Source organism: Lonchura striata, chromosome 20 (genome assembly GCF_046129695.1).
Source record: "Lonchura striata isolate bLonStr1 chromosome 20, bLonStr1.mat, whole genome shotgun sequence".
In the NCBI taxonomy this organism is placed as follows: domain Eukaryota; kingdom Metazoa; phylum Chordata; class Aves; order Passeriformes; family Estrildidae; genus Lonchura; species Lonchura striata.
This window is the reverse complement of record NC_134622.1, coordinates 7572059-7595549: the sequence shown is the minus strand read 5'-3', so window position 1 is coordinate 7595549 and position 23491 is coordinate 7572059. Positions and strand designations below refer to the sequence as shown.

Genomic DNA, 23491 nt, shown 5'->3' with positions numbered 1-23491 from the left:
CAGTCCAGGTACATGCCTGGGGATGCATCAGGCAGATTAAAATTATTTGAATATCATAATATTAGAAACTTCAATTTGGCCTCAAAATGCTCATCTTCCGAGCCCTACCAGGGCTTTGCTGCATTAAACATTGATGGCTCTACTGGCGGATCAAAGTTTTGGGTTTAGAGCTGAAAGTGCTTTGCAGAAGAGCCGGAAGCACCCCCGGGATGAGAAGGATCCCGACATCGCTCCCAGACCCGCTCCCACCACAGCCGTGGGGCTGGTGGCACAATGAGCAGTGCCACAGGTCTGGTGGCACGCAGCCCATGACGTGGGGCTGGCTGCCGTTCTGCTCTCGGCTCCCCATGCCAAGCCATGCCATTCTCCAGGGCAGAAATGATGCATGTCAGCAAAGCAGGACCTGGGATTAAAATGAAACCCCCGCCGGAGGTGGCTGCGTGGGCTGTGTGTGCGGCGGGGCTGGCCGGGCTGCGGGGGATCCGGCGAGGCGAAGCCATCTGGGCTTTTGGAGGGATGGCGAGGGGGTTATTAAACAAAGAGATTTTTTTTTTTTTTTTTTTAGTATATTTTTAACACCCGCAAGAGCCGTCCATCAGCCAACACGGAGCTGCTCGGTGCCGGTGCCAACACCATCTGCCCATTGCAGGGCTGGCTGCCCTCCGGGACCCCGAGGCAGCGGGCTGGGGAGGGGCTGTTGGTACCCACCATAAAGAACACCGACCCCGCTCTGTGCCGTTCCGGGTCCAGGTGTCTCTGCTTGGAGGATGATGAGCCCAGCCCTAATTTGGGCTATTTAGGGATGTGGAAGAGGAGACCGGGGGAAGGGAGGTGGCTGTGCTGAGAGTGCTGTAGGGTGGGGAGGCAGGATATGGTGAGGTGGGCACCGAGCACGTTTCCCACAGGCCTGGGTGCCTCCCGTCCCGAAGGGTTGCCGGGATTCGGGGAGGAAGAGGGGGTTAGGCGATCCCCCTCCCCCAGCCTTCATCGCCAGCTTTCGCGGGCGCCGCACTCGAAGAGTTACGGCGTGGGGGTGGGGTAGCAGGGAGGAGCCCCCCCCTCCCAGCCTGCGGGATTGGAGGGCGCCTCGCTCGGAGAGTTACGGCGAGGGGTGGGTGGGGGAGGCCCCCCCCTCCCCTTTCATCCCTGGAATTAGCGAGCGCCTCACTTGGAGCATTACGGCCGGCCCCCCGCCCTGTCCCTGGGATTGGCGAGCGCCTCGCTCGGAGCATTACGGCGGGGGGGGATTAGAGGGGGAGGCGGGCAGAGCCCCCCCCTCCCCACATCCCCGGCGTTGGGTGTGCGCCGCGCTCGGAGCATTACGGCGAGGGGGGGCTGAGAGGGAGGCGGGCAGAGCCCCCCCGCTCCTTGCATTGGTGTGCGCCGCGCTCGGAGCATTACGGCCCCCCCCCTCCGCCGTCCCCGGTATCGGCGGGCGCCGCTCGGGGCGCCGCCGCCGCCGCCGCCGCCGCCGCCGCGCCCGCAGCGGAGCTGTCCGCGGTGCTGACCGCCGCCGGCCATGGGCCCGCCGCCCGCGCTGCTCCTGCCGCTCCTCGCCGCGCTGCTCCGCGCCCCGGCACACGGTAAGCGCCCACCGACACCCCCGGTCATCCCCGCCGTGCACACCGACCACCCTTGGCTACCGGGTGGCCTCAACCCGCCTCCGTCGCCGTCAAACTTTGCCAACTCGTGCTCGCCCCCCGGTGCGGAGGGGACGCTCCCCCGTTTTCCCCCGGTGAACCGAGAATCCCCCCCCACCCCCGCTCCGTTATCCGCCCCTCCGGGGACGCGCACAGCGCTTTGCAGCCGGGCTGGTGCAACGCCGCCCCCGGCAGGCTCCGGCGGCAGCCCCGCTGCCGGTGTTACCGGCGGGGGGAGCATCGCTGCACCGGGGGCTGGGCAGGCACGGCGGACCCGCTCCCGCGGTCACCGAGCCCTTCGAGCCACCGTCGAGCTGGCTATGCCGTGAGCCGGTCCCTCCGTGCGGTCCCCGCTGCCCCGTGGGGGGCACCGGGGGCATTTGGTTCTTTCCTCCTCTCTCCCCTGTTGGGGTGACCCCTCCAGCTCCGCGGGGGACACGGGGGACGCAGGAGTGGCGGGTGCTGGTTTGCCAAGGAGAGCAGCCAACACCCAGCTCGGCTCCTTGGCTCTGCCACCCGTGGGGCACCGGCAGTCTCGATGCCTCGTGGCTCCGCTGCCCCAAAAATAGGCTCGGGGACCCTCCAAGACTTGGGGACATGTGTCAGGGATTGGGGTGCCCCGGAGCACTGTGGCCATGCATGGGGCGATGGGCGGGTCGTGCTCCAGCCCTGCTGGCCCCGGTGGGATGCGGGATGTGGGCACCGGCTGCAGGCAGCAGCCGTGCGGGAGTTACATAAACTCCCCATCTGGCGGCGGAGCCCAGCCGGGGAAGGGCGCCGTGGCCCCGCGCCCGCTGCTATTCCCAGCTCGCTCTGCCGCCTGGGGCTGCTGCCACAGCCTTCTTTCTTGGGAAAGGGAGCGCATGGAGACAGCAAGTGGGGCAAAGCCACGGCACCCCCATCTCCTGCCCTGCTGGGGGGGCAGCAAAACTGGAATGGGGGGTCCATACCGCTGGCTCTGTCGTGGGAGTAGGGTAGATTTCCCCCAAGGGAGGCTGGTGCTTACTGTGTCAGTTTAATGATTTCTAATGAGCAATTACCTCTAGTCAGTCCCCTAATTTCTGAATATCAATAAAGTTAATTAAACACTGCATGTGCATTTCCCAGAGTCTTAAATGTAGGGATGCCCTGGGAGATGCTGAGCTTTTCCCAGGGCTGGGACCCATGGGGTCCTGTCCACCCTGTATCCCCTCACCATGTACTGGGAGCTGCCTGTGTGGTTCGTGCCTCAAACCCTCCATCCTCCCAGGGGTTCCATGCAGCAGTGCCATGCTCAGTGTCACTGTGGCCTTGACTTGGCATCGATGGGTTGGTGCATGATGGGGATGAGCTGTGGGTCAGAGGGACATGGGGTCAGGGAGTCTTGGACCTCTCCTCCAGGTTGGGGAGCTTTATGATGTGATCTGAGAGGTGGCAGTGCAGGGTCTGATCCTGTGTCTCTCCTGCCCCAACTGTGGGGCACCACCAGCCCCTGGTGTCCACAGGGATTTGCCCCAGCAGAAAGTGGGGTCTGGACCTCAAGGCACTGGTGAAGCTGAGGGGTACGGTGCCAGGCATAGCTCCATCCATCCTGACCCACTGCAGCCCTTCTTCCCAGCTCTCCAAAGCTATGGCAGGCCAGGCATTTTTTGTGAAGGTCATCTTAACCACGCTGGAAGGAACTTCTTGTAATTTGGGGTCCTGTCAGCCTGTGGCATTAGGAAGCAGCACAGGCTGTGGCAGGGGGCACAGGGCCTGGCTGTGCCCCCATGAGCTGTGCCACAGCATCCAGCATCACCCAGATGCACTGTGCCCATAGGGGTAATGCCTTTGGGGGACACGGTGTCCCTGGGGTTGTGGGGGCTGGCTGGGGTCTCAGTGTGAGGAGGGGGCTGGGGAAGGAGGCAGACCCTGCTCCAGTAATTACCGGCGCGTGTGCTCGTGCCCTGCGTGCCTCGGAGGAGTTCGTCACCGCCACGCTGCCGTGCCGCCAGGCCGGGATTATCTGGATAATGCTCTTAAGCCAGGGAGCGGGAGGGCAGGGCTGTCCCGAGGGGATGTGGGGCGCAGGCTGAGCCGAGCACCCCCACCACTGCCCGGGAGCCAGCCTGGTTGCCGCAGGGATCGTCCGTGGGTTTGCAGCGGCGGGGATGAATTCAGCGCAGGGTGCTGTGCCAGGCGGGGCTGCCAGGCACTGGGGAAATGGGGTGCAAAGAAGCTTGGGCAAGGACATGACAAGGGCACCCCCAGGCCTGGTTTGGAGCAGCAGAGAGCCCCCACCCCTACCTGTGCTGCTGGTGGGACCCCCAGGCTGGCACGGGGCTCCTGGAGCGTCGCTCCCTGTGTGCAGCCCCTGCTGGGGTGGGGGCTGAGGCTGACCTGGCTGTAGGGTCCCCTGGGAGCACCAACAGCCCCCGGGGGAGGCAGATGAAGTTGTGTCTCCAGTGGCTCTGACGGGAGAGGATAATTTCGCCTCCAATCAATTCTTTAAATGCGCACAATTGAAAGATTGCCTCTGAAAGCTGCCTATAACCAGGGAGGTAATGGATTCCCTCCAGTCACAGGCAGGAGCTCGGGAGTGGCAGCATCCCTTCCTCCTTCTGCTGGGGAGATGGGGACAACTGGAGGACCAGCACTGCTCCCACCACGAGTAACCTCGGGTGGGTGAAGGGGTTGGCTGGACCCCTCAGAGGCAGATGGGTATGCCTCTATCTGCCTGGCTTGCTGCCAGCCTGCCCTGTGCTGAGACCTGCCACTGCTCATCACATCCTCCAAGGTGTCTGGGGGTCCCATCGGCCAAGGCTCAGGATCTGCTCGGCCCCCAGCCTGCGGGGGAAGCGGCAGGAGCCAGCCTGCACGCTCGCTGTGCCAGTAGGAATTATTACATATATAATTTAAATGCAGTAACGAGCTGTGCTGAAGGGATCAAATATTAATCAGCTGCAAGAGCGCTGCTCTGACCCTGTGAAAATGGAGAGAGGTGCTTGAAATGCCAGATCAGCCAGTGGTGGGTGGTGAGAGAGGTGATGCTTGGGCAGGGCAGGCTCTGGTGGTCCCCAGATACCCTTTGGGGGGTGGCAGCAAGGGGCAATGTTGGCTGTAAGATCAGGCCTGAATGGCTTCTAGAACTGGCTGGTTCATCCTCTAGGGAAAGCGGCGCTTCGGCAGGATGTGGGGCTGGCTGAAGAGACAGTGCTGGGGGCAGCTGGAATGCTGGCTGTGGCAGGAGCAGGCGGCGATGGGAGGGGATGGTGTCTGCAGGAAGTATGACATGGCTGAGCAACCCAACGCAGAGCCCGACAAGCAGCTCTCGCTCGCCTCCCGCAACCGATTTCAATTACTGTCTCCGGCAGTGGGCGGAGGGAAGGGGAGACGGAGCTGGGTGGGCAGTGTGGCCCTGCTCACCCTGCCTGACTCCTGCCCATGCTGGGAAGGCGTCCTCAGCACCCAAGGGTGCCCCGAGGGTTGGGTGCTCCTCTGCTGCTCAGAGGGATGAGCTGTGCTGGGTCCTGGGGGAGATCAGAGCTTGCACAGAGCTCCATGGGGGCCTGGCACCTACATCATGGCCATTGCGGGGTGGCACAGAGAAAAGTGCTGCCCAGCCGTGGGGTATTCATCACAGGAAATGCCAGGGGAGGGGCTGGAGGGACAGATTTAGGTGCTGTGAGCCCAGGGAAGGGGGACATGGCACCGCACAGCGCTTGGGTCTGAAATAGCAGCAGACACACGATTTATCACCGCTGCTGCCACGCGGGGAAATTGCTGTAGAAACCCATTAGCTCCGCAGGGAGAGCGGGGAAGGGGATTACATGGGCTGTGCGTGGCCAGGAGGGGACAAGGGCACCGTTGGCATGCACCAGGTGGGAAGGGAGGAATGCCCCAGGGATGGGCACCCAGCTGGTGCCCCGGTGCCCAGCCAGTGCCGGTGGTGCTCCGCGTGTCAGCCGGCGTTCGGCCGCCGCGATGCTCCAGGGAACCAGTTGCGGTGATGTGACATGTGTCAGCGGGTAAATGACTGTTCAATTCAAGGAGAATTGCAAAACATACAAGGTCAAACGCTTCCCCGCCAGCGCTGCCATGAATATTAAAGCTGAGCTCCTCCGATAGCTGCCAGGGCTGGCGGCCGCACCCGCCAGCAGCGTCCCCGGGCACCGGGGCAGCCCCTTGGGTCCCCGCTCCAGCTGCTCCAACAGTCCCAGCTTGGTCGTGGGCATCTGGGGTCAGCGGTGGCGCCAGCGTGGAGGTGGCCATGGGGTGGGTGGCAGGATGTGGATGTCAGCATCGGTGCCATGGGTTTGTCCGTGGTGACAGCAGGGTGGCAGAGGAGCTTGCTGCACTGTCCTGCCCGTGCCCACCCGCCCCTGCCTTCGCCCTCACACGGTCTGTGTGCCCCTGCCTGCATCCGCCCACCCACGCCTGCATCCCGACAATGCCTGAATTCCCACACTGCCTACACCTGCCCTCCCACCACCTGCACACACCCGTATTCCCTGCCTGCTCCTGCCCACGCTGCCTTCACACCTGGAAGCAAGCCCTGCTCCCTGCCCGAGGTCCTCAGGGCCACCAGGGCAGGGGGCAGAGAGGGATCTGACATCAATAAGGTGTGTTCCCTCTCCTGTTGCTGTTGTGGGGGCCGGGGGCGGTGGGACGGGGAGGCTGTGGGTGCGGGAGCATGGTGTCGGCTGCCTGACAGCTCATTCATCACAGCTGCTGGCCCTGACCATGGGGGCAACGCTGGATTGGATTCTAAATTAGAAAATAAACCTAGAATCTTGTGAGGCCCTGCCCTCAACCCCGTGCCAGGCACCCGCCTGCCTGCACCTCCCACCTGCCCCCTCCTACAGATGGGGAAACTGAGGCATGGAACGCCGCTGTGCCAGGGTGCTGTGATGCTCCTGGGGCCGGCAAGGGCCCTGCCCTGTTTCCTCCCTGAGTCGGGCACTCTGTTATTGCTGTCTTGGCGGGCAGCATCGATCGGGGCTCCCTGGGCGGCCGCGTGCCGCCTTATTTATTTATTTGTGACAGCAGGCAGCATCGATTCCCGCCGGGGGGGCCGGATTAGTCTCTGGCATCTCCCGGCTGCTGTTAATAAACTCCTGCCCGCCAAAGCCAATGGGAGGGATTAGGACCCATCCCGGCTGTGACCGTGGCCAGCATGTTGAGGGACCCCAACAGGTACATGGCTACCGGGGGCTTGGCAGCCCCTTTGCCCACCCCGAGTTCAGCGGGGTCGCTGTTGGGGGGCAGGGCCCAGAGGGGTGTGTGCTGGGTAGCCAGCCCCACGTCAGCAGTCCCTGGTCACCTTGGGGACATGGGAGGAACATAGCTGTGGCACTGGAGATAAGCTGCTTAGAGACATCTGCGGAGGATCTAAGACTGTGGTGTTCACGGGGCATGGGTGGCAGCAGCTGGGCACCCTCTGCCTTCCCACGGTGTCCTGAGCATCCTGCATCCCCAGAGGACCGAGAGTCCCAAGCATCCCCTCGGTGCCAAGAGCATCCTGCGGTACCCAGAGCCTCACACAGAGCCCAGGGCAGGGCCTGGTGCCAAGACTGCCCAGCCCAGGGCCCTCAGTGTCCAGGTGGGACCTGTTGTAGGGTCCTTGCTGTGAGGCTGACCTTAGCCAGTAGCCTCCATGGGAACCACCATGCCCCCCAGCACTCATGCTCATGGACAGGAGTGTCCAGGGGTTGGGTGGGCACCTCTAGCCCAGCCTGCACCACACAGGGCAGTGCTGGTGGTGCAGGGCCCAGCCCTGAGCACTGATCTGCTATTAAAGCCCAACAGAGATTTTGGTGCCCTTCAGTATAAACTCATTAACTTTTATGTTCTAATAAACGGAACCCATTAAAATATAATTCTGGCCTTGCTGGGGTGCAAGCAAACCCCTTGGAGCTGGTGAGGGCAGGTGTCCCTGCTGTGCCTCAGTGCCCAGGGCATTATCATAGTCCCGGCACGATGGCAGGGGGGTGCTGGGGACAAGGGGTGGGTAGCAGCGGTGTGAGGATGCCTGCCAGCACCCAGCAGCTCCCCACTACGCTGCACACCCAAGATAATGTCTCTTAATAGTCCCTTAAAAGCAGCAGTCGCAGAGTAATTAATCTTCGCGGGGCCCTGCCCTGCTAAGGATAGGGATAATTACCCGGTAATTGGCAGTATCGTGTCATCAGTGCCTGTGCACGGTAGTCAGACGTGCCCACACTACCGTGGCCTCAGAGGGATGCTGGGTGTCACCATGGCACCCCGGTGGCACTGAGCTGTGCCCAGCAGGAGAGGGGACGGTGCTGTGCCGGATCCAGGAGCGGGAGATGCTGGGTGACTCATTAGGGCTGATTAAATTCTTTTATTTTTGGTCTAAAGGCCGTAAGCTGCTGGGCTGGGCATGCTGGGGATTTGTTCAGGGACTAATGCCTGGGAGGGACACGGGGGTGACAGGGGAATCCCTATGGCTGTGGGTGGGAGAGGGGGGAGCATCGATGGGATGGGGGGCTCCCGACAGACCCACACTGCTCAGGGACAGCCTGCCTGGGAAGAGGCTGAGCTCTCTGGCAGCCTGGAGAGGGGTGCAAGTGTCCAGGCTCCCGAGACATTCCTGGCACATGTGGTCATGGTAATCACCTGCATATCTGCACCTTGGGAATGTGCAGACCCAGGAGAACCTTGGCACGGGATGGCCACTTCTGCGGTGAAGGATAATCTCTGACCAGGGATACCCAGCCCCAGGGCTGTCCCCATCCGGGGTGGGCAGCCCTTCACATGGTACATGCTGCAGATGTGCCTTAATTAGCCGGGGCTTAATTGCTAGGGCTGCCCCAGTGAAGGGTATGCTGGGGAGAGGGTGTCGCAGTCCCGCTGTGTGTGGTTGATGCATTTGTTTGCCAGCCTGGTTTTGGGGGAATACTGGTGTGCAGGGAAGCGTTGGCCCTTGGAGCAGCGCTGGGCTGTGGTGCAGGGCTGGCCCATGGGAAGTGTTGGTCCCCAGAGCAGCACAGGTGTGTGGCAGTGCAGCAACATCACTCCCCAGAGCTGCATCCACACCTGATACAGCACCAGTCCCTGTCCAGGCCCTGGTCCCGGGTGCCACTGAGGGCACAGTGCTGGTCTGTGATGAAGCATCACCCCCTGGTGCATCACCAGTCCCCCGTTCCCTCTCAGTCCCCAGCACAGCATCGCTCCACATGTTCCCCAGCATCCCAAACTCTTTCCTCCCTCCAGGCTTCAATGGGCTGGCAAGGAAGACAGGGGAGAGCGCTGAGGTGGAGCCGACGGCGCTGCCCACGCCGGCGGAGCGGGAGGCAGAGGCTCGCTTCGTGAGCACGGCGCCCACGCTCAAGATCCTCAACCACCACCCGCTGCTGGAGGACCTGCTGCACGAAGCCTTCCTGAAGAAGGACTACCTGGCCCAGGCGCCATTCCTGCCTGCTGGAACGGGCCCTCTCCTCCCTGCTGGCGCCCTCCAGCCTGCCCCCGGCCCCCCAGAACCTGAGCCCTCACCCCGCACCCCTGCCCTGCCCCGGCCTGCCTTCCCCACTGACCCGCTGACCACGCCAGCGGGGCGCCCCGGGCCGTGGGGGGAGGCGTGGGGGGCTGTGCCAGGTGCAGACCCCTCGTGGTCCCCGTCTGGGGTGCCAGAGTCAAGCACTGCATCCCCCAGCCAGGCCTCCACCACGGCCAGCACATCCCTGGCACCCCGAGCTGGGGCCACCGTGGTGCCTGGGGATGAGGAGGGGACCACCACCACCTCCACCATCACCACCACCACTGTCACCACACTGCAGGGGCCAGGTGAGAGCCAGGGAGGGAGTCAGGTGGAACCAGGGTGAAGTGAGGCTAAGCTGGGGTTTCTTCTGTCACCAGCTCCCTGCAACCGGACGCTGGCGGGTCCCGAGGGCTGGCTGGTGTCCCCAGAACCAACTGGTGTCCCCTATGATGGCAGCCTGGACTGCACCTACAGCATCTCTGTCTACCCTGGCTATGGTGTGGAGCTCAAGGTGAGCTGAGGGCTGAGGGTGGGCCAGACAAGTACAGACAAGTGTGGTGTGCTCCCTACTCTGTGCCATGGCTGTGTGTCTGTGCAGGGTGCAGCAAACACGTGGTCTTGTCCCTGTCCTTGTCCCTATTCCTGTGTCCCCATGCCAAGAGAGCTGGCTCAGGACACTGCCTACCCTCAGGCCCCGGCACAGGGATGTGGGTACATGAGCTGGTGGGATGCCCCAGGATGCTCTGTGCCCACCAGCTGCTGTGGCTGGCACCCATCACAAAGAAGTGCTGTGAGATTTAATTAACGAAGCCCTAATGGAGAAGGTGTGAGCAGTGCCAGCAGGTGCCATGCTGTGCTGCAGGGTCAGGAACACCCAGCACCCATCTGCCAGGAGCAGAGGCTGACAGCAAACCCTGCTGTGCTGAGGCCTTGTGCTGCTCCTGGCAGTGGCAAATGGCCACGTGTCCCCATCTCTGCTGAGGCCACCGCAGGGCAGTGGCTGGTGGTGAGCCAGAGGCAGCACGTCCACCACCAGCCCCGCTCCAGCCCGCACTCACCAGTCCTGCTGCTCCTCACCATGCAGCACGGCTTAATTAGCATCATTAATAGCAAATTGCTCCAGAGGGCAAGGCTGGCTGTCTGCAGGGCTGTGCTGTGGTGCTCTGGCAGAGCCGCCGGCTGGGCCCTGCTGCTCTTGGCGTGGGGGATGATTTATGGCACTGCTAACCATGTTTGAAAGGTGCTGCCCTGCACAGACAAGCTCCAGTGGGCTATCGACCGCAGAGAAGCCACTCAAAGACCAGCTCCAAGGCAGGTGATGCTGTGGTGGTGACACTTGTGTCCCCTGCAGGTAGAGAACATCAGCCTGGCAGAAGGGGAGACACTGACAGTGGAGAGTGCGGGGGGCCTGGAGCCCAACCTCCTGGCCAACGAGTCCTTCCTGCTGCGGGGCCAGGTCATCCGCAGCCCAGCCAACCTCCTCACCCTCCGCTTCCAGAGCCCCCGGCCCCCCAGCCCTGGTTCCTACCACTTTCACTACCAAGGTATGGGGCTCAGGCCCCTCTGTATCCTCTGGGAGCTTCCCTGCCAGCGTGGTGCTAATTTGGATTGTGGAGAAGCACCTGGAGTTTATCTGTGTTTTAAGTGGGCACTGACTAGGTGAGGAACGCTCACGGAGAGCTAATTGGCCATAGCAGTTATAGATTAATTGAGCATAATTCTCAGCAGCCATAGGCACTGTGTCACTCAAGCCCTGCCACACCCAGGCATTTCCAGGGCTCTGAGGAGGCAGTTTCTGGGTTCTGGGAGGGGTTCCATTGCTCCTCAGCCTTGGTAACACCACCACCTGCCCCCAGCCTACCTGCTGAGCTGCCCCTTCCCAGCACGGCCGGCTTTCGGGGAGGTCTCGGTCAGCAGCCTGCACCCTGGCGGGGACGCCCGTTTCCGCTGCTCCACGGGATACCAGCTGCAGGGCGCCCGCCGGCTCGTCTGCCGCAACGCCACTCGCCCCTTCTGGAGCGCCCGTGAGCCCCTCTGTCTCGGTAAGCACGGGCACCACGGGGACACGGGACGGCTGGCACGGCAGCATCACCCGCTGATGGTCCCTCTCCCCCAGCGGCGTGTGGCGGCGTGGTGCGGAATGCCACGGTGGGACGCATTGTCTCGCCCGGCTTTCCCGGGAACTACAGCAACAACCTGACCTGCCACTGGCTGCTGGAAGCGCCGGATGGCCACCGCCTGCACCTCCACTTCGAAAAGGTGTCACTGGCAGAGGACGATGACAGGTTTGGCACAGACTGGGGGGGCTAGGGGTGTGGGGGCACCCTGGGGCAGCCCCTCACGGGGCCATGTGCATGGATGAGTGCTCTTGGCTATATCCAAGGATGGGTGCCATTGGCCCTATCCTAAGATAGGATCTGTCATGGATGGGTGCCGTTAGTCACATTTAAAGATGGGTGTTGCTTGCCATGGCCAAGTGTGGCTACCTTTGGCCACTGGCCATAGTCAAGGTGCTGTTGGCCACATTCAAGGAAGATAACTTCTGGCCATACCCAAGGATGGTGCTGTTGGGAATGGCTGGCGTTGGAGGCTACCATCCATGCCCAAGTGTGGCTGCTGCTGGCCATGGCCAGCAGTGCACCCTGGCCTTGTCATGCCTTGTCAGGCTCATCATCCGCAACGGCAACAACGTGGAGGCACCGCCGGTGTATGACTCCTACGAGGTGGAGTACCTGCCCATCGAGGGGCTGCTCAGCACCGGGCGCCACTTCTTCGTGGAGCTCACCACTGACAGCAGCGGGGCCGCTGCGGGCATGGCGCTGCGCTATGAGGGTATGGGGCCAAGGGTGTAGCGGGTGACCCAAACATCCCTGTGCCCACCTGGCTCCTGCAGACCTTTGCCCCTGTGCCCGCAGCCTTCGAGCAAGGGCATTGCTATGAGCCCTTCGTCAAGTATGGGAACTTCACGACCAGTGATCCCCGGTACCCCGTGGGCACCACGGTGGAGTTCAGCTGCGACCCTGGCTACACGCTGGAGCAGGGCTCCACTATCATCGAGTGCGTCGACCCCAGTGACCCACAGTGGAACGAGACAGAACCAGCGTGCCGTGGTGGGTGCTGGTGCTAGAAGGTGCTGGGGGTTGCTGTGTAAGGGGCATGAGAGATACTGCAGCCACCGTGCTGTTGAGTGTGATGGAGCTGAGGGACATGGTGGGTGCGGGATGCGGGTGCTGTGGCAGGTGCCCCGTGGCGGTGCCAAACCCGGTGTGTGCCCACAGCGGTGTGCAGCGGGGAGCTGACGGACACGGCTGGAGTGGTGCTGTCACCCAACTGGCCAGAGGCATACGGCAAGGGCCAGGACTGCATCTGGGGGCTGCACGTGGAGGAGGACAAGCGCATCATGCTGGACGTCCGCGTGTGAGTGCTGGGATGGGCCGGGATGGGGATGGTGGGATGGTGGATCTGTGTACTCCCTGCCCTCACGGCCCCACTGCCCCAGGCTGCGGCTGGGCTCGGGGGACATGCTGACCTTCTACGACGGGGACGACCTGACGGCGCGCATCCTGGGCCAGTACACGGGCGCCCGTGGCCGCTTCAAGCTCTACGCATCCACTGCCGATGTCACCGTCCAGTTCCAGTCCGACCCCGGTGCCGGTGCCTTTGCCTATAGGCAGGGCTTTGTCATCCACTTCTCCGGTGAGGCCCGTGGTGGGACAACACCCCTGGTGTCCCCAGTGTCCCCACTGCCCTGCTCAGCCTTCCATGCCCACAGAGGTTCCCCGTAATGACACCTGCCCTGAGCTGCCAGACATTGCAAATGGCTGGAAGACGTCCTCACAGCCAGAGCTCCTCCATGGCACTGTGGTTACATTCCATTGCTACCCCGGCTTCCAGCTGACTGGCACGGACCTCCTGATGTGTCACTGGGACCTGACGTGGAGCGGTGACCTGCCCTCCTGCGAGCGGGGTGAGTGGTGCCCACCAGTGACCCCCTGCCCTGCAGCGCATCCCCAGCTGCTGTCACCACCGGTCACTCCTGCCTGCAGTGACAACCTGCCGGGACCCTGGGGATGCTGAGCACAGCCGCAGGGTGGTCTCCAACCCTAAATTCCCGGTGGGAGCCACCGTGCAGTACGTCTGTGACAAGGGCTACGTCCTGGCGGGCGCTGGGACCCTCACCTGCCATGACCGCGCTGCGGGGGGACCCAAGTGGAGCGACCGCCTCCCCAAGTGCATCCGTGAGTTGCGTGTCCCCTCCTCGGGCATATCCCCCGAGCCGAGGTCGAGCGCTGACGCCGCCGTACCCCTGCCTCGCAGCGGAGACCTACGAGCCCTGCCACAACCCCGGCGTGCCGGCGGGCGGGCGGCAGAGCCCGGAGCGGCGGCTGTACCCGGCGGGAGCCACCCTGCGCTTCTCCTGCACCGCCGGCCGGGCGCTGCTGGGCGAGAGCAGCCTGCGCTGCCTGCCCGGACACCCCTCCCGCTGGAGCGGCTCCCCTCCCATCTGCAAGGCGGGTGAGACCACCACCCCCCACCCCGGCACCCCGCCGGCACCGCTCAGCACCCCACTTCTCACCCCTGGTGTTGGTTTCTTTCTCCCGCCTCCTCCAGCCTCCTACGATGAGTTTTACAGCAACCGCAACCTGGATGGTAAGGGCGAGGGTGTTTTGGGGTGCCAGAGCGTGGAGGGGCACCCAGGGTGCGGCCGATGTGGGGTGTCCCCTGGGTGAGCCCCCAAATGTCCCTTTCGGACAGCTGTGGCCAAGGCCGTGCCCTCGGGGACAACGCTGGAGGGCACCAACGTTGCCATCGCTGTCTTCCTGCCCGTGCTGGTGGTGGCCCTGCTCATCGGGGGCATTTACCTCTACTTCTCCAAGTGAGTGGCCCGCTGGCCCCTGTCACCCCATGCGGCCCCATGGCCCCCCACTACCCACCCCAGCTGCCCTTTCCCCACAGGCTCCAGGGGAAGCCGGCTCTGCAGCTGCCCCTTGCTGGCTCCCACCCCTATGACCATATCACCGTGGAGTCGGCTTTTGACAATCCCACCTATGAGACAGGAGTAAGTACTGGCCTCCACGCCCCCCGTCTGGGGCTGGGCACCCTGGGGACCCTGCACTGCATGGGCCACCTGTGCCAGGGGCTGTGCATGGGCTGGGACGGGTGTGGGATGGGGTCATGTGTTCCAGGAACCACACATTATTTAGGAGACGCATCCAGGAACAACACAGGGGATGGGACATGCACCCAGAGACCACCCATGGGATGATGTATATCAGGATGGACATCCAGTTGGGGACCACACACAGGACAGGACATCAACCCAGGGACCACATGTGGGGTGGGATATCCATCTAGGCACCACACATTGGTTCAGACAACCATCCAGGGATCACACACACTATCTGGGATATCCATCCAAGGACCATGTACAGGATGGACGCTGATCCAGGACCCATGGATGGGATGGGACATGCATCCCCAGGGCTGTCGTAGTCTGGGATGTGCCCCCAGGTCTCTACGGGATGGGAGATGCCCAATCCCTGTCCCAGGCACCCCGTTGCACTGCCGAGTGTCCAGCCCCTTGCAGTCTGTTTTCTTTGCAGGACACGAGGGAATATGAGGTGTCCATCTAGGTGTGGGCAGCGTGGAGCTGGGCGCTGCAGCCACCCCTCCCGGGCCCCCCCGTGCCCACCGGCCCCCGGCACGGGCTGGGAACACCTCTCCCAAGGAGACTCAAGCCGAGCGCTTGGCAGGACCCACCTGGGCACCGGCCACCCCCCTGCCACCCCCAATTCACCCAGACCCCCGTGGGATCTGCCCGAGCCCCACTGTCACCCAGCCCCCCGCACTGGGCTCGTGAGAGGCTGAGCCAGCGGGGGTCCCCGGACCCCATCCTGCCCCCTGAGCCAGCGGGGGTCCCCGGACCCCATCCTGCCCCCTGAGCCAGCGGGGGTCCCCGGATCCCATCCTGCCCCCTGAGCCAGCGGGGGTCCCCGGATCCCATCCTGCCCCCTGAGCCAGCGGGGGTCCCCGGACCCTGCCCTGCCCTTCGGGCTCCATCCTTCCCCCAGACCCCGCAGGGGGAAAGCAGCAGCCCCACAGTCCGTGCGGCGGAGGAGTGACACGGGCAGGGGGAGCGGCGCTCTGGGGACCCACAGGTAAGGACAGGGCTCCCCGGAGCTGCAGCGAGCAGGGGACAAAGCCCCGGGGGTGGCCGAGGGGCTTGGGTGGCCATGTGGGTGTCCCCCCGCCCCCCACCCAGCACACAGGGCTGGTCTCCCCACGACCCTGTGTCTCCCAGCGCCGCCACGCAGGGACGTGTCCCTCCCGTGTCCCCAGCATGCTGCGTGTCCCCCCGGCCCCCGCTTGCTTCGCCCTCACCGGGGGGGTCCCTTCCGCCACCAGCGTGTCCCCAAGGCGCGTCCCGGCACCCGGAGTGACGGGGCGGGCAGGGACACCGGGCATGGCTGTGCCGCCTCCCACCGCCGCGTCCCGCCCGGGCTGGTGGCCCCGGCCCCCGCCGCCCCCTCGGTCTGGAGGGGACGCCGCCCCCCTCCCCATCTTTTGGTTGTTTCATTAATAAAAAATGGTGTTTTAGAAGAAGCGATGGCGTCTTCTTCAGCGGGGCCGGGCAGCTTGGAACGGGGATACACCCACACATACCCCCCCCACCCCACCCCAGCGTGGGCCCTGAGCCCACCTCATCCCGACCCCCATGACACCGCGACCCCCACGCCCCCTATCCGGTGCGCTCCGGGAGGGGAGCACTGCCGCTTTAAGAGGCGTGGTCTCTGCCGGGGTGACGTCACGAGAGAGGCCGCGCGCCGCGCGCCCCCTGCCGACGGGCGCGTGCCCCGCCGCCCCGCCCCGCGCCGTTACGTCACTGACGTCCCCGGTGGCCCCGCCCACTCGCTGGAACGTGACGGCCGCCACGCGCCTGCGCGAGAAGGGGGCGGGGAAGGGGCGGGGAGGGGCGGAGCCGCGCGGGGAGGCGGAGCCACTGCGCGTGCGTCCCGCCGCCCCCCCGCCGCCGCCGCCGCCGCCGCCGCGCCAGGTCCGCGCGCGGGAGGCGGAGCGGAGCGCGCAGGCGCGCGCGGGGCGGGCGGGGCGGGGGCGCGGAGTGCGCGTGCGCGCGGGGCCCGGAGCGTCGGCGCCGCCTGTGCGCGGGGCGTGCGCGGTGCGCGAGCGGCCGCGGCGGGCGCCGGGCCGCCGCCCCCTCCCTCCCTCACACACCCACCCCCTGCGCGGCAATGGCAGCGGGCGTCGGGCCCCCCGTGGCCGCCCCCGGGCACGGCTGGAGGAGGAGGAGGGCGACGCGCAAGCCGCAGCGGCCCGTGGGATAGGCCCCGCCGCCCGCCCGCCCCCGCCGCGCCGCGCCCCCCCCCCCCCCGCCGCCGACTCGACGCGGAGCCGCCGCTGAGGGGCCGCCGCACGTCCCCGCCTCGCTCCCTCTCGCCCGGGGGGGGCTCTCGGGGCCGCTCCTGGGCTGGATGAATGTGGGAGAAGATGGAGACCAAGACGATCGTCTACGACCTGGACACCTCCGGGGGGCTGATGGAGGTGAGGCCCGGGACGCGGCGGGGGGAGCCGGGCCGGGGGGGCAGATGGCGAGGGAACCCCCCCAGCCCGGAGCCCCGTGGCCTTAGAAGGAAGTGCGGAGGGACGGAGGCAGCTCGCCCTGCCCCTGGAGAGGCCCTGCCGGACACTGGGCGGGCGGGGCGGGCCCGGCCGGGGCTCTGTCCCCCCCGCGATCCCCTCCCGGAGGGCCCGGGGTCGCTGTCCCCCCGGTGGGCTCGGGGAGAAGGGCGCTGGGTCAGCGTCCGTGCAGCCCCTCAGAGCCCGCTCTGTCTGTGTGTGCATGTGCAGCAAATCCAGGCCCTCCTGGCTCCCCCCAAGAGCGAAGATGGGGAGAAGAAGAGCAGGAGGCCCGAGAAGGAGCCCAGGCGAAGTGGCAGGGCCACTAACCACGATAGCTGCGATAGCTGCAAGGAAGGAGGGGATCTGCTGTGCTGCGATCACTGCCCCGCCGCTTTCCACCTCCAGTGCTGGTAAGGCTTGGCGCTCTCTCCCTCCGGATCTGCCCAGAGCACCTTCCCTCCGGCCGCTCCCGCTTCCCGTTAGGTCCCGGGGAGGGGGGGGACGTGGGGCCGGCTGGAGCAGACAGGAACAAAAAGGAGGTGCAAACCCCGCTTCGGTCCATCCCTCCTCAGACTTAACCCACGGCGGCCGAGCTGAACCCTCCTCTGGCTGCTTTCTGGAGGGTTGGGGGTCCACCCTCCTCCTTTCTTTTTGTGCTGAGCAGCGGGCGAGAGGCCTGGAGGAGGAGCGAGGCCGCTGGCTGCGCGGCCTGGCTGCCTTGCTGCTGCCCCTGCCCGGCCTTCCGCCCTCCCCAGCGGGAACCTTCCCCACTCCCCCCTCTCCAAGGGTGCCTGGCTTGTGGGAGACCCTCCGGAGGGCTCTAGCTGGAGAGGGGGAAACCCTGGTGGCGTCTCCGCACCAGGCCTGACGTTCCCAGCGCTTCCGTGCTGCTGCAGCTGCTGGGAATAATGGAGGTTGCTGTCTCTGTGTCTCCCTGCCTCACTGTTTACAATATGGCGACCTTCCTTTAAATTATATTTTTATTCTCAGCGCCATTTTGGCTGCATATATGACTTCCAAACCCTCGCAACACTCCCCACAGTATCTCAAACGTGAAAATACCTTCCCCGTGGAAATCCAGGCCTCCAGGCTTTAACGTTGGCCGGGTTTATTCCTTTCCCTCCTTTTTTCTCTTCCTCCTTGCTCTTCCGACCTGCTTGCCTGCTCCGTGGGGGTGTCTGCCGTGAACTGGGGGGCTGCCGGGTGCTCTTGCTGGGAGTTGTGTGGCTTTGTTGATGAAGGCAGAGCTTTCTGCATGCAGATCTGGCTGCCGGCTGGGAATCGAGGTGCGTGTGGAAGCGGTGGCAGAGCTCGAGGTGCTGGAGGCTGCAGCAGGATGGGCTCTTGCTGCCTTCCCTCACAGCTTCCCAAGCTCTCCCCGCACAAAGCGACACCACGCCAAAAGCGCCTCAACTTTCCGCCCCAAAGTTTTTCCTTTTTCTGCACCCGGAGCTTGGATGCATCCTGAAATCCCCCCTTTCAACAGTTGACAGAGGCGGGCGGTTTGTGTTAAATTAGCACTGCCAGAGAGGATAATGGAGTGGAGGAGGGAGCGGGGCAAGTCAAACAGCTGGAGCTTGGGAGTACAGAGTATTCTTCCTTAGGGGAGATTTTTTAACCACATTCCTTTCTCTCTTTCATGCTTTGGAGCTTTGTTTGCCACCCTGTTACAGCTGTCTCCTCTGCGCTTTTTTTCCTCTCTCTGTTGTTTTTTTTTTTCCTTGCTTTTTTTTTCTGATTTCCATTTGCTTGCTGGCTATTCTGTATTTCTATGCTAATTGAGGGTCTCAGAACACTTACTAAACTGGTTGCTGATAGCAGGGAAGCTGAGTGTGCGGTCACAGTCCTGTAGGGAGTGTCCCGTTAGCAGCATGTAGCCAGGCAAAGCCGACAATGCTGTAGCATGCAGCCATGACATCATCCCTCCTACCCTGAGGAAGTGCTACTGGTGGTAGTGCAGATCCTCTAATATTTCCTAGCAGGATAGTAATTATCATTATTTTTCATCCAGTGTCCTTGATGAGTTTTAATTTAAGGGTGGTTTTTTCCTTCTGCCGGGCGTAGTTGTTTTTGGATGCAGCCAAACGCGTCCTGAGCGTTCTCCTAGCGAGGCTGAAACTTCCCATTTTGGGATGGAAGAGCTGTGCCTAAGGCTGCAGAGTTAACTCTGAATCCTAGCTAAGTCTGACCATAAATGACACCACTTTTTGCCTAAATTTCATGGCTTAAGTTGGCGTTGTTTTTGTAGTTAGTGAGTAGGGAACAACCAGGTAAATCAGATACCTGAAAAGCTTTCACTGTACCTGAGCTAGTTGCATTATAATTGTATAAGAATTTATATAAAAATATTGTATAAAAAATACATATATATATCTTTGGCTAACTAGTCACTCTTCAGAACAGAAGTGAAAGAGCAATTCTAAATACTCTCTTTCACTCCATTTGTTGCCTCTTCTGGGGTTTCTCAAGCAATCCCTTTGACAGTAGCCCAGACCCTGCTGTGGGAGGTGGCACAGTGTGGAAAGGCTTTGTCTAAAGGCCTCCAGCTTGGGTCTGGTTCTGCCTCCCTCCTCCTGAACCTTTGTTGGACCCTTGGCTATGGCCTTCAGGTGACCTAGGTTGTCTCAAAGGAATGCTCAGGTTTTGTTTTCATGTGTCTTCCTATTACCTCCTACACTTTGCTGAAAGTAAACTTCCATTCTGGATATAAACTTAGGCATAAAGAAAGGCAGCTCTTGCAACTTCCTTTCTGCCTCCTTTTTTTTTTTTATTTAAAGAATAGTAGCTGTACTGGAAGGCTCGGTTTAAGTCACTTGAATAGCCCTGCTGGAGCACTCTTAACTGATTCGTGTCAACAACTTACCTGTTCTCTGAATATTTATTGTGAGCTTTAGTACCAAGTTGAATTTATTATCAGTATAGCACAACAAAAAAAAGTAGCTTTTAATTGGTCTAGGGTATATGAGCAGTTGATTTCAACTGTCTGGGAGAGGCCATATTACAAAAGAAAAGGATTTTCAGGGGTATGATTGGCTCAAGTCATGCAGTCAGCTGGAGACAAACCCAGCTCAGCTTCGCAGGAACTTGTGTTGCTCCTTCCTGTGTAGAGAAGGTTCTTCTGTATCAAGATGTTTAAGGCTATAGTGAGTAAGTTGGCTTTGCTAGGTGTGTGACCCTCAAACTTCAGCAGTTTGCCTTAACTTCAGTTTAGCACTTGAACCCGTTGTCCTCTGTGGAAAACAGAAGGCAGAGGCCAAAACTCCGGAAACGTTTGGAGTCTGATAGTATTACACATCTGAGATGGTAAATAACAAGTGTTGTTGGTACACTGTGGAACGACTGCTCTCCTGAATTGACGTGGGTGGAAGTGACTTCCCAATTCATCTGTTGGGGTGTCAGTTTTTCCCACAACTCCATTTTGGAGTCACTAGTTCAGGAAAGCTGCTATGGGTGCTCTGAGAAGCCAGAGGACTCCAGCCTGGCTGGAGATAAACTGGCTTGGTGGGAGGGATACAGGAAAGTGTGAAATCCCTGCCAGATACTTAGTTTCAACATACTTGGATTAATATCACAGTCAGGTGACTCTCTTCAAGTTTGAATTTACAGAGGAAGGTTTTTTGGGTCCCTAGGAATTCTTGAAAACAGGACATGGGATTTTTAGCTCTGAAGTTGTTGTCTTGTTCTGCTATTTGCCCACAATCTGCTGCTTTGGGTAACAGTGCAGAGTGCATTTCCATCCTGATGTTCTGCCTTAGCCCAGGCCCCCAGGAATGGTGCATACTCCTTCTTTACATGATTGAAAACCAATTTTCCAGTGCTACTTCTATTCTTTCCCATTTATATCCTCCTTCTGGCAATGTGATTGTTAGAATTCCCTATGTTTTCTTGAGCTTGTAGTAAACTTGATTCACATTGAAGTGGGTTTGCAAAGTGACTGATGTTGCAAATTCATTACGAAGGATTAGAAAGATCCCCGGGAGAGGAAAAGTTTAGTTAACAAGCTGGGGGAGGGGAGTGACAACAGGAGGGAGAACCAACACAGAACAGTTTTGTGTTTGTTTTTTTTTTTTTCTCCCTCTTTTTGTTTTTTTAAAAAGTCTCCCTGCCTGAGTTTCTGGTTGGAGGAGCCCAAAAGCACAAACCTCGCTGAATGCTGCGGTTCAAGTCCCTCTTGTAAAAATCTCATGCCGCTGGCTGTGCAGCTCTGCTGGCATGGCAGAGTGACCTCAGTCCCTTAAAGCTCACCAGTTACGTAAATGACAGTGCCAGTTTTGTGGCACGGCTCAGCAAAACGTTTCCTTGTAGCTGGGCTTCCTCACTGCTGTGCTGGGAGAAGTGTGTTCTGTCCGTACCAGGGCCTGCTACCTCCATCAAACTTTTTGCAGCACCTCCTTGTGTTTATATTTGCAGTGTTTGGCTCATTTCCCCTCCGATTTGGCAGTCTTCACCCAAGTGCTGGTGTCAAAGAACAGGAGTAACAGAGCTGCAAAGTGCAGCAGAGGAAGCTAAACTAGCATTTTGGTATTTTCTATGAGTCACCTTGTTTTAAGTGCTTCGAACAAAGAATGGAAAAAAGTTGTGTTTGGCTGGTAGGGCATCAATAACTCTTTCCTCACCTTATTCGGCCTAAAATGCCCTGTTGACTTGTTCCAGCTTTGGATTTTTACATGAATATGCCATCTGTGAGTGGAGAAAAACAATGGCCAGTCTGTTGTCTCAGTTAATCCTTCCATTAATGGTCATCTTGGGCCTGCCTCAGGTGTTCCAGGTGAATCTTAGAATGGTCTGAGGCATCTCCTGCTGCAAGGAGTAGCAGGATGTCCAGGAAGATGCTGGAGAGGCAAACTTCTTACCTAATAGTGCCTAGGAACGGGTTTCAGTACATCAAATTACATCACAGCTTCAAAAAAGCTTGTCATTTTAAGTGGAGGAAGCTTTTATTATGAGGCTTTCTGTTTATTTGGGTTTTTTTAACAGTAAATGATTGGCAAACCCCTACTTTAATGTTTATGTAATTGCATATTGAAGGTCAGAGTAAGCTGTTCTGTTCCCAACATTTAAATGTATCTATCTTCACCGATACTTTGTTAAAACAATATTGGTTTAAGTATGTGCTTTTAAAAAAACCCCGACTTTTGTTTTTATGTGTCGCTGGTTCTGATATTTTGGGAGACTTGGGGCCAGCCTAGGCTGGATCCTGAGGCAGGAGGAAGTGATTGCCCTGGCTGAGTTTCTGGCAGCAGAGGGTCACTGCGTGTGCGCCTGCAGATGTGGTAACATGATCAGTCTTGGCAGCTCTGCTCAGCAAAGTTGTACCAGTGAGATTTTTCACTCTCCTTATTTTGTCCTAAATCTCTCTGTGCAAAGGCAGATAAGGTCAGCCTAAATCTATGGACTTCAGCTGGGGGCTTCAGCAAATCATTCACAGTACGAATTTGAGGAACTCGTGATTGGGTGACTGGCAAGCCACCACTCTCACCTGGGTGTGGGGATGTTGCTCGTGTTAAACTGCGCATGAGCAGATTTTGCACTGTGGGCAAGAACTGGGGATTTGGATTGAACCGTGGGTCTCTGCTGCAGTTCCCAACATCAGTGTGGAGTGATAGGGGCATGGCTTTGGGATTCTAAAGTCGAGGATTCAAAGTTGAGGAGGGGGATGTTTAGCAACTTGACTTAGGCTTTGCCTTCAAGACGTGGCTGCTGCATGGACTGGTGTTTCATCAAACACCTGCTTTGTTCCAAAGCTGTTTAAAATGGCACAGTGGGAGACTGTGAACAAGGAAAATTCTCCGTGGTTTCGTACCTTGGCTTGGGAAAGTGCCAGTTTTATGTTGACCACGACTTGTGGAACTGAGAAATCTTTTTTTTGTGCCACTGTGAGGTCCATTTTTGAGTTGACTCTTCAGGAGCAGGAGGCTGCAGGGTTTGCTTCGAGGTGGGGTTCACTGCTTTGTTCCTGCTGCTCCAGAGCTGGTCTTTCCTGGTATGTAAGCCTGCAGGCATGACTCATGGGAGCCTTTCACAACACAGAAAGGTCTTCCCAGAGGAATTCCAGCTCCTCCAGGCATTTGCAAAGGAAATTCTTAATTGGATTAGATTCATAATACTAATCTGCTAATGACTGTTTGTTATGGAGATCTTGGCACTATCTTGTAAATATATTCACCTTCCTTTAGCTGCCTTATGTCTTTTTATCACATACAAGCTCAGCGTTGTTAAGATTGTACTGCCGCCAGCAGATCTGATAGTTGGGAATGGGCGACTACTGTGTTTATTACACAAGATCTTATAAAGCTCATAATTCTTTCCTCTCTCTCTCTCCATTTCACGGTGTTGTTTAGGTGGGGTACTAAAAGGGAAGCAGTGGTAATTGGCATGTCTGACATCCGGCTGTACTTCTCTTACCATGGGTGTGAAGGACACCCCGGGTGGGGAGTGCCTCTGTGCAGTTGTCAGTGACAGAACTGTGTATTTTTAGTAAGAATCAGGACCAAACAGGCATTTCATCCCTCCCAAAAAGGGCCTTTATGGGATGTAGGTGCTGTTGTGGTGGTGTGAGGAACACCTGCAGGAGAGCACTGCTCCTGTGTTTCCCTGTGTAAGATTGAGTCAATTTGAAATTTCAATTGTAACATCGATACTGAAACAGTTTTTCAACACTAACATAAATTCTTCTATTTATTGACCCACACACCAGTGGATGTTAAACTGCTTTTGTTGCTAGACTGACTCACTGGTATGTGTCAGGTTTTTG

General features: G+C 59.9%; 2 protein-coding genes across 4 annotated transcripts in view; both read left to right on the top strand.

Annotated features, from left to right (window-relative positions):
- Positions 1 to 1471: 1471 nt before the first annotated feature.
- On the top strand, positions 1472 to 15702 carry SEZ6 (seizure related 6 homolog). Of its 3 annotated transcripts, none has more exons than XM_021550932.2 (17): positions 1472 to 1583; positions 8835 to 9404; positions 9477 to 9610; positions 10451 to 10643; positions 10956 to 11141; positions 11216 to 11384; positions 11765 to 11931; positions 12015 to 12209; positions 12378 to 12516; positions 12599 to 12795; positions 12872 to 13066; positions 13146 to 13337; positions 13417 to 13614; positions 13711 to 13749; positions 13855 to 13975; positions 14056 to 14158; positions 14703 to 15702. In XM_021550932.2, exons 1-17 carry the CDS (start codon positions 1520 to 1522, stop codon positions 14730 to 14732), a joined length of 2892 nt encoding a protein of 963 aa, XP_021406607.1. In that variant the 5' UTR covers positions 1472 to 1519; the 3' UTR covers positions 14733 to 15702. The 3 variants fall into 3 exon arrangements, with proteins under 3 accessions (XP_021406607.1, XP_021406606.1, XP_077643649.1); XM_021550931.2 differs by having other exon boundaries at positions 14687 to 15702; XM_077787523.1 differs by lacking the exon at positions 1472 to 1583 and adding an exon at positions 4281 to 4490 and having other exon boundaries at positions 14687 to 15702.
- A 782-nt stretch (positions 15703 to 16484) lies between these two features.
- The window catches only part of PHF12 (PHD finger protein 12), a 31130-nt gene continuing 24123 nt past the window's right edge, over positions 16485 to 23491 (top strand). The window contains exons 1-2 of the mRNA XM_021550860.2: positions 16485 to 16659; positions 16966 to 17147. Coding sequence (XP_021406535.2) covers positions 16594 to 16659; positions 16966 to 17147 — 248 coding nt within the window. The 5' untranslated portion in view covers positions 16485 to 16593. The remainder of the gene's footprint in view (positions 16660 to 16965; positions 17148 to 23491) is intronic.

What these genes read in the sequence shown, in the direction of transcription:
- SEZ6 (XM_077787523.1), top strand. Translation starts at nt 4,316, where the DNA reads ATGGGTATGCCTCTATCTGCCTGGCTTGCTGCCAGCCTGCCCTGTGCT. An exon ending in CAGCAACCGCAACCTGGATG is followed by an intron (nt 13,750 to 13,854) that starts GTAAGGGCGAGG and finishes CCTTTCGGACAG; the next exon opens with CTGTGGCCAAGGCCGTGCCC. An exon ending in ATTTACCTCTACTTCTCCAA is followed by an intron (nt 13,976 to 14,055) that starts GTGAGTGGCCCG and finishes CTTTCCCCACAG; the next exon opens with GCTCCAGGGGAAGCCGGCTC.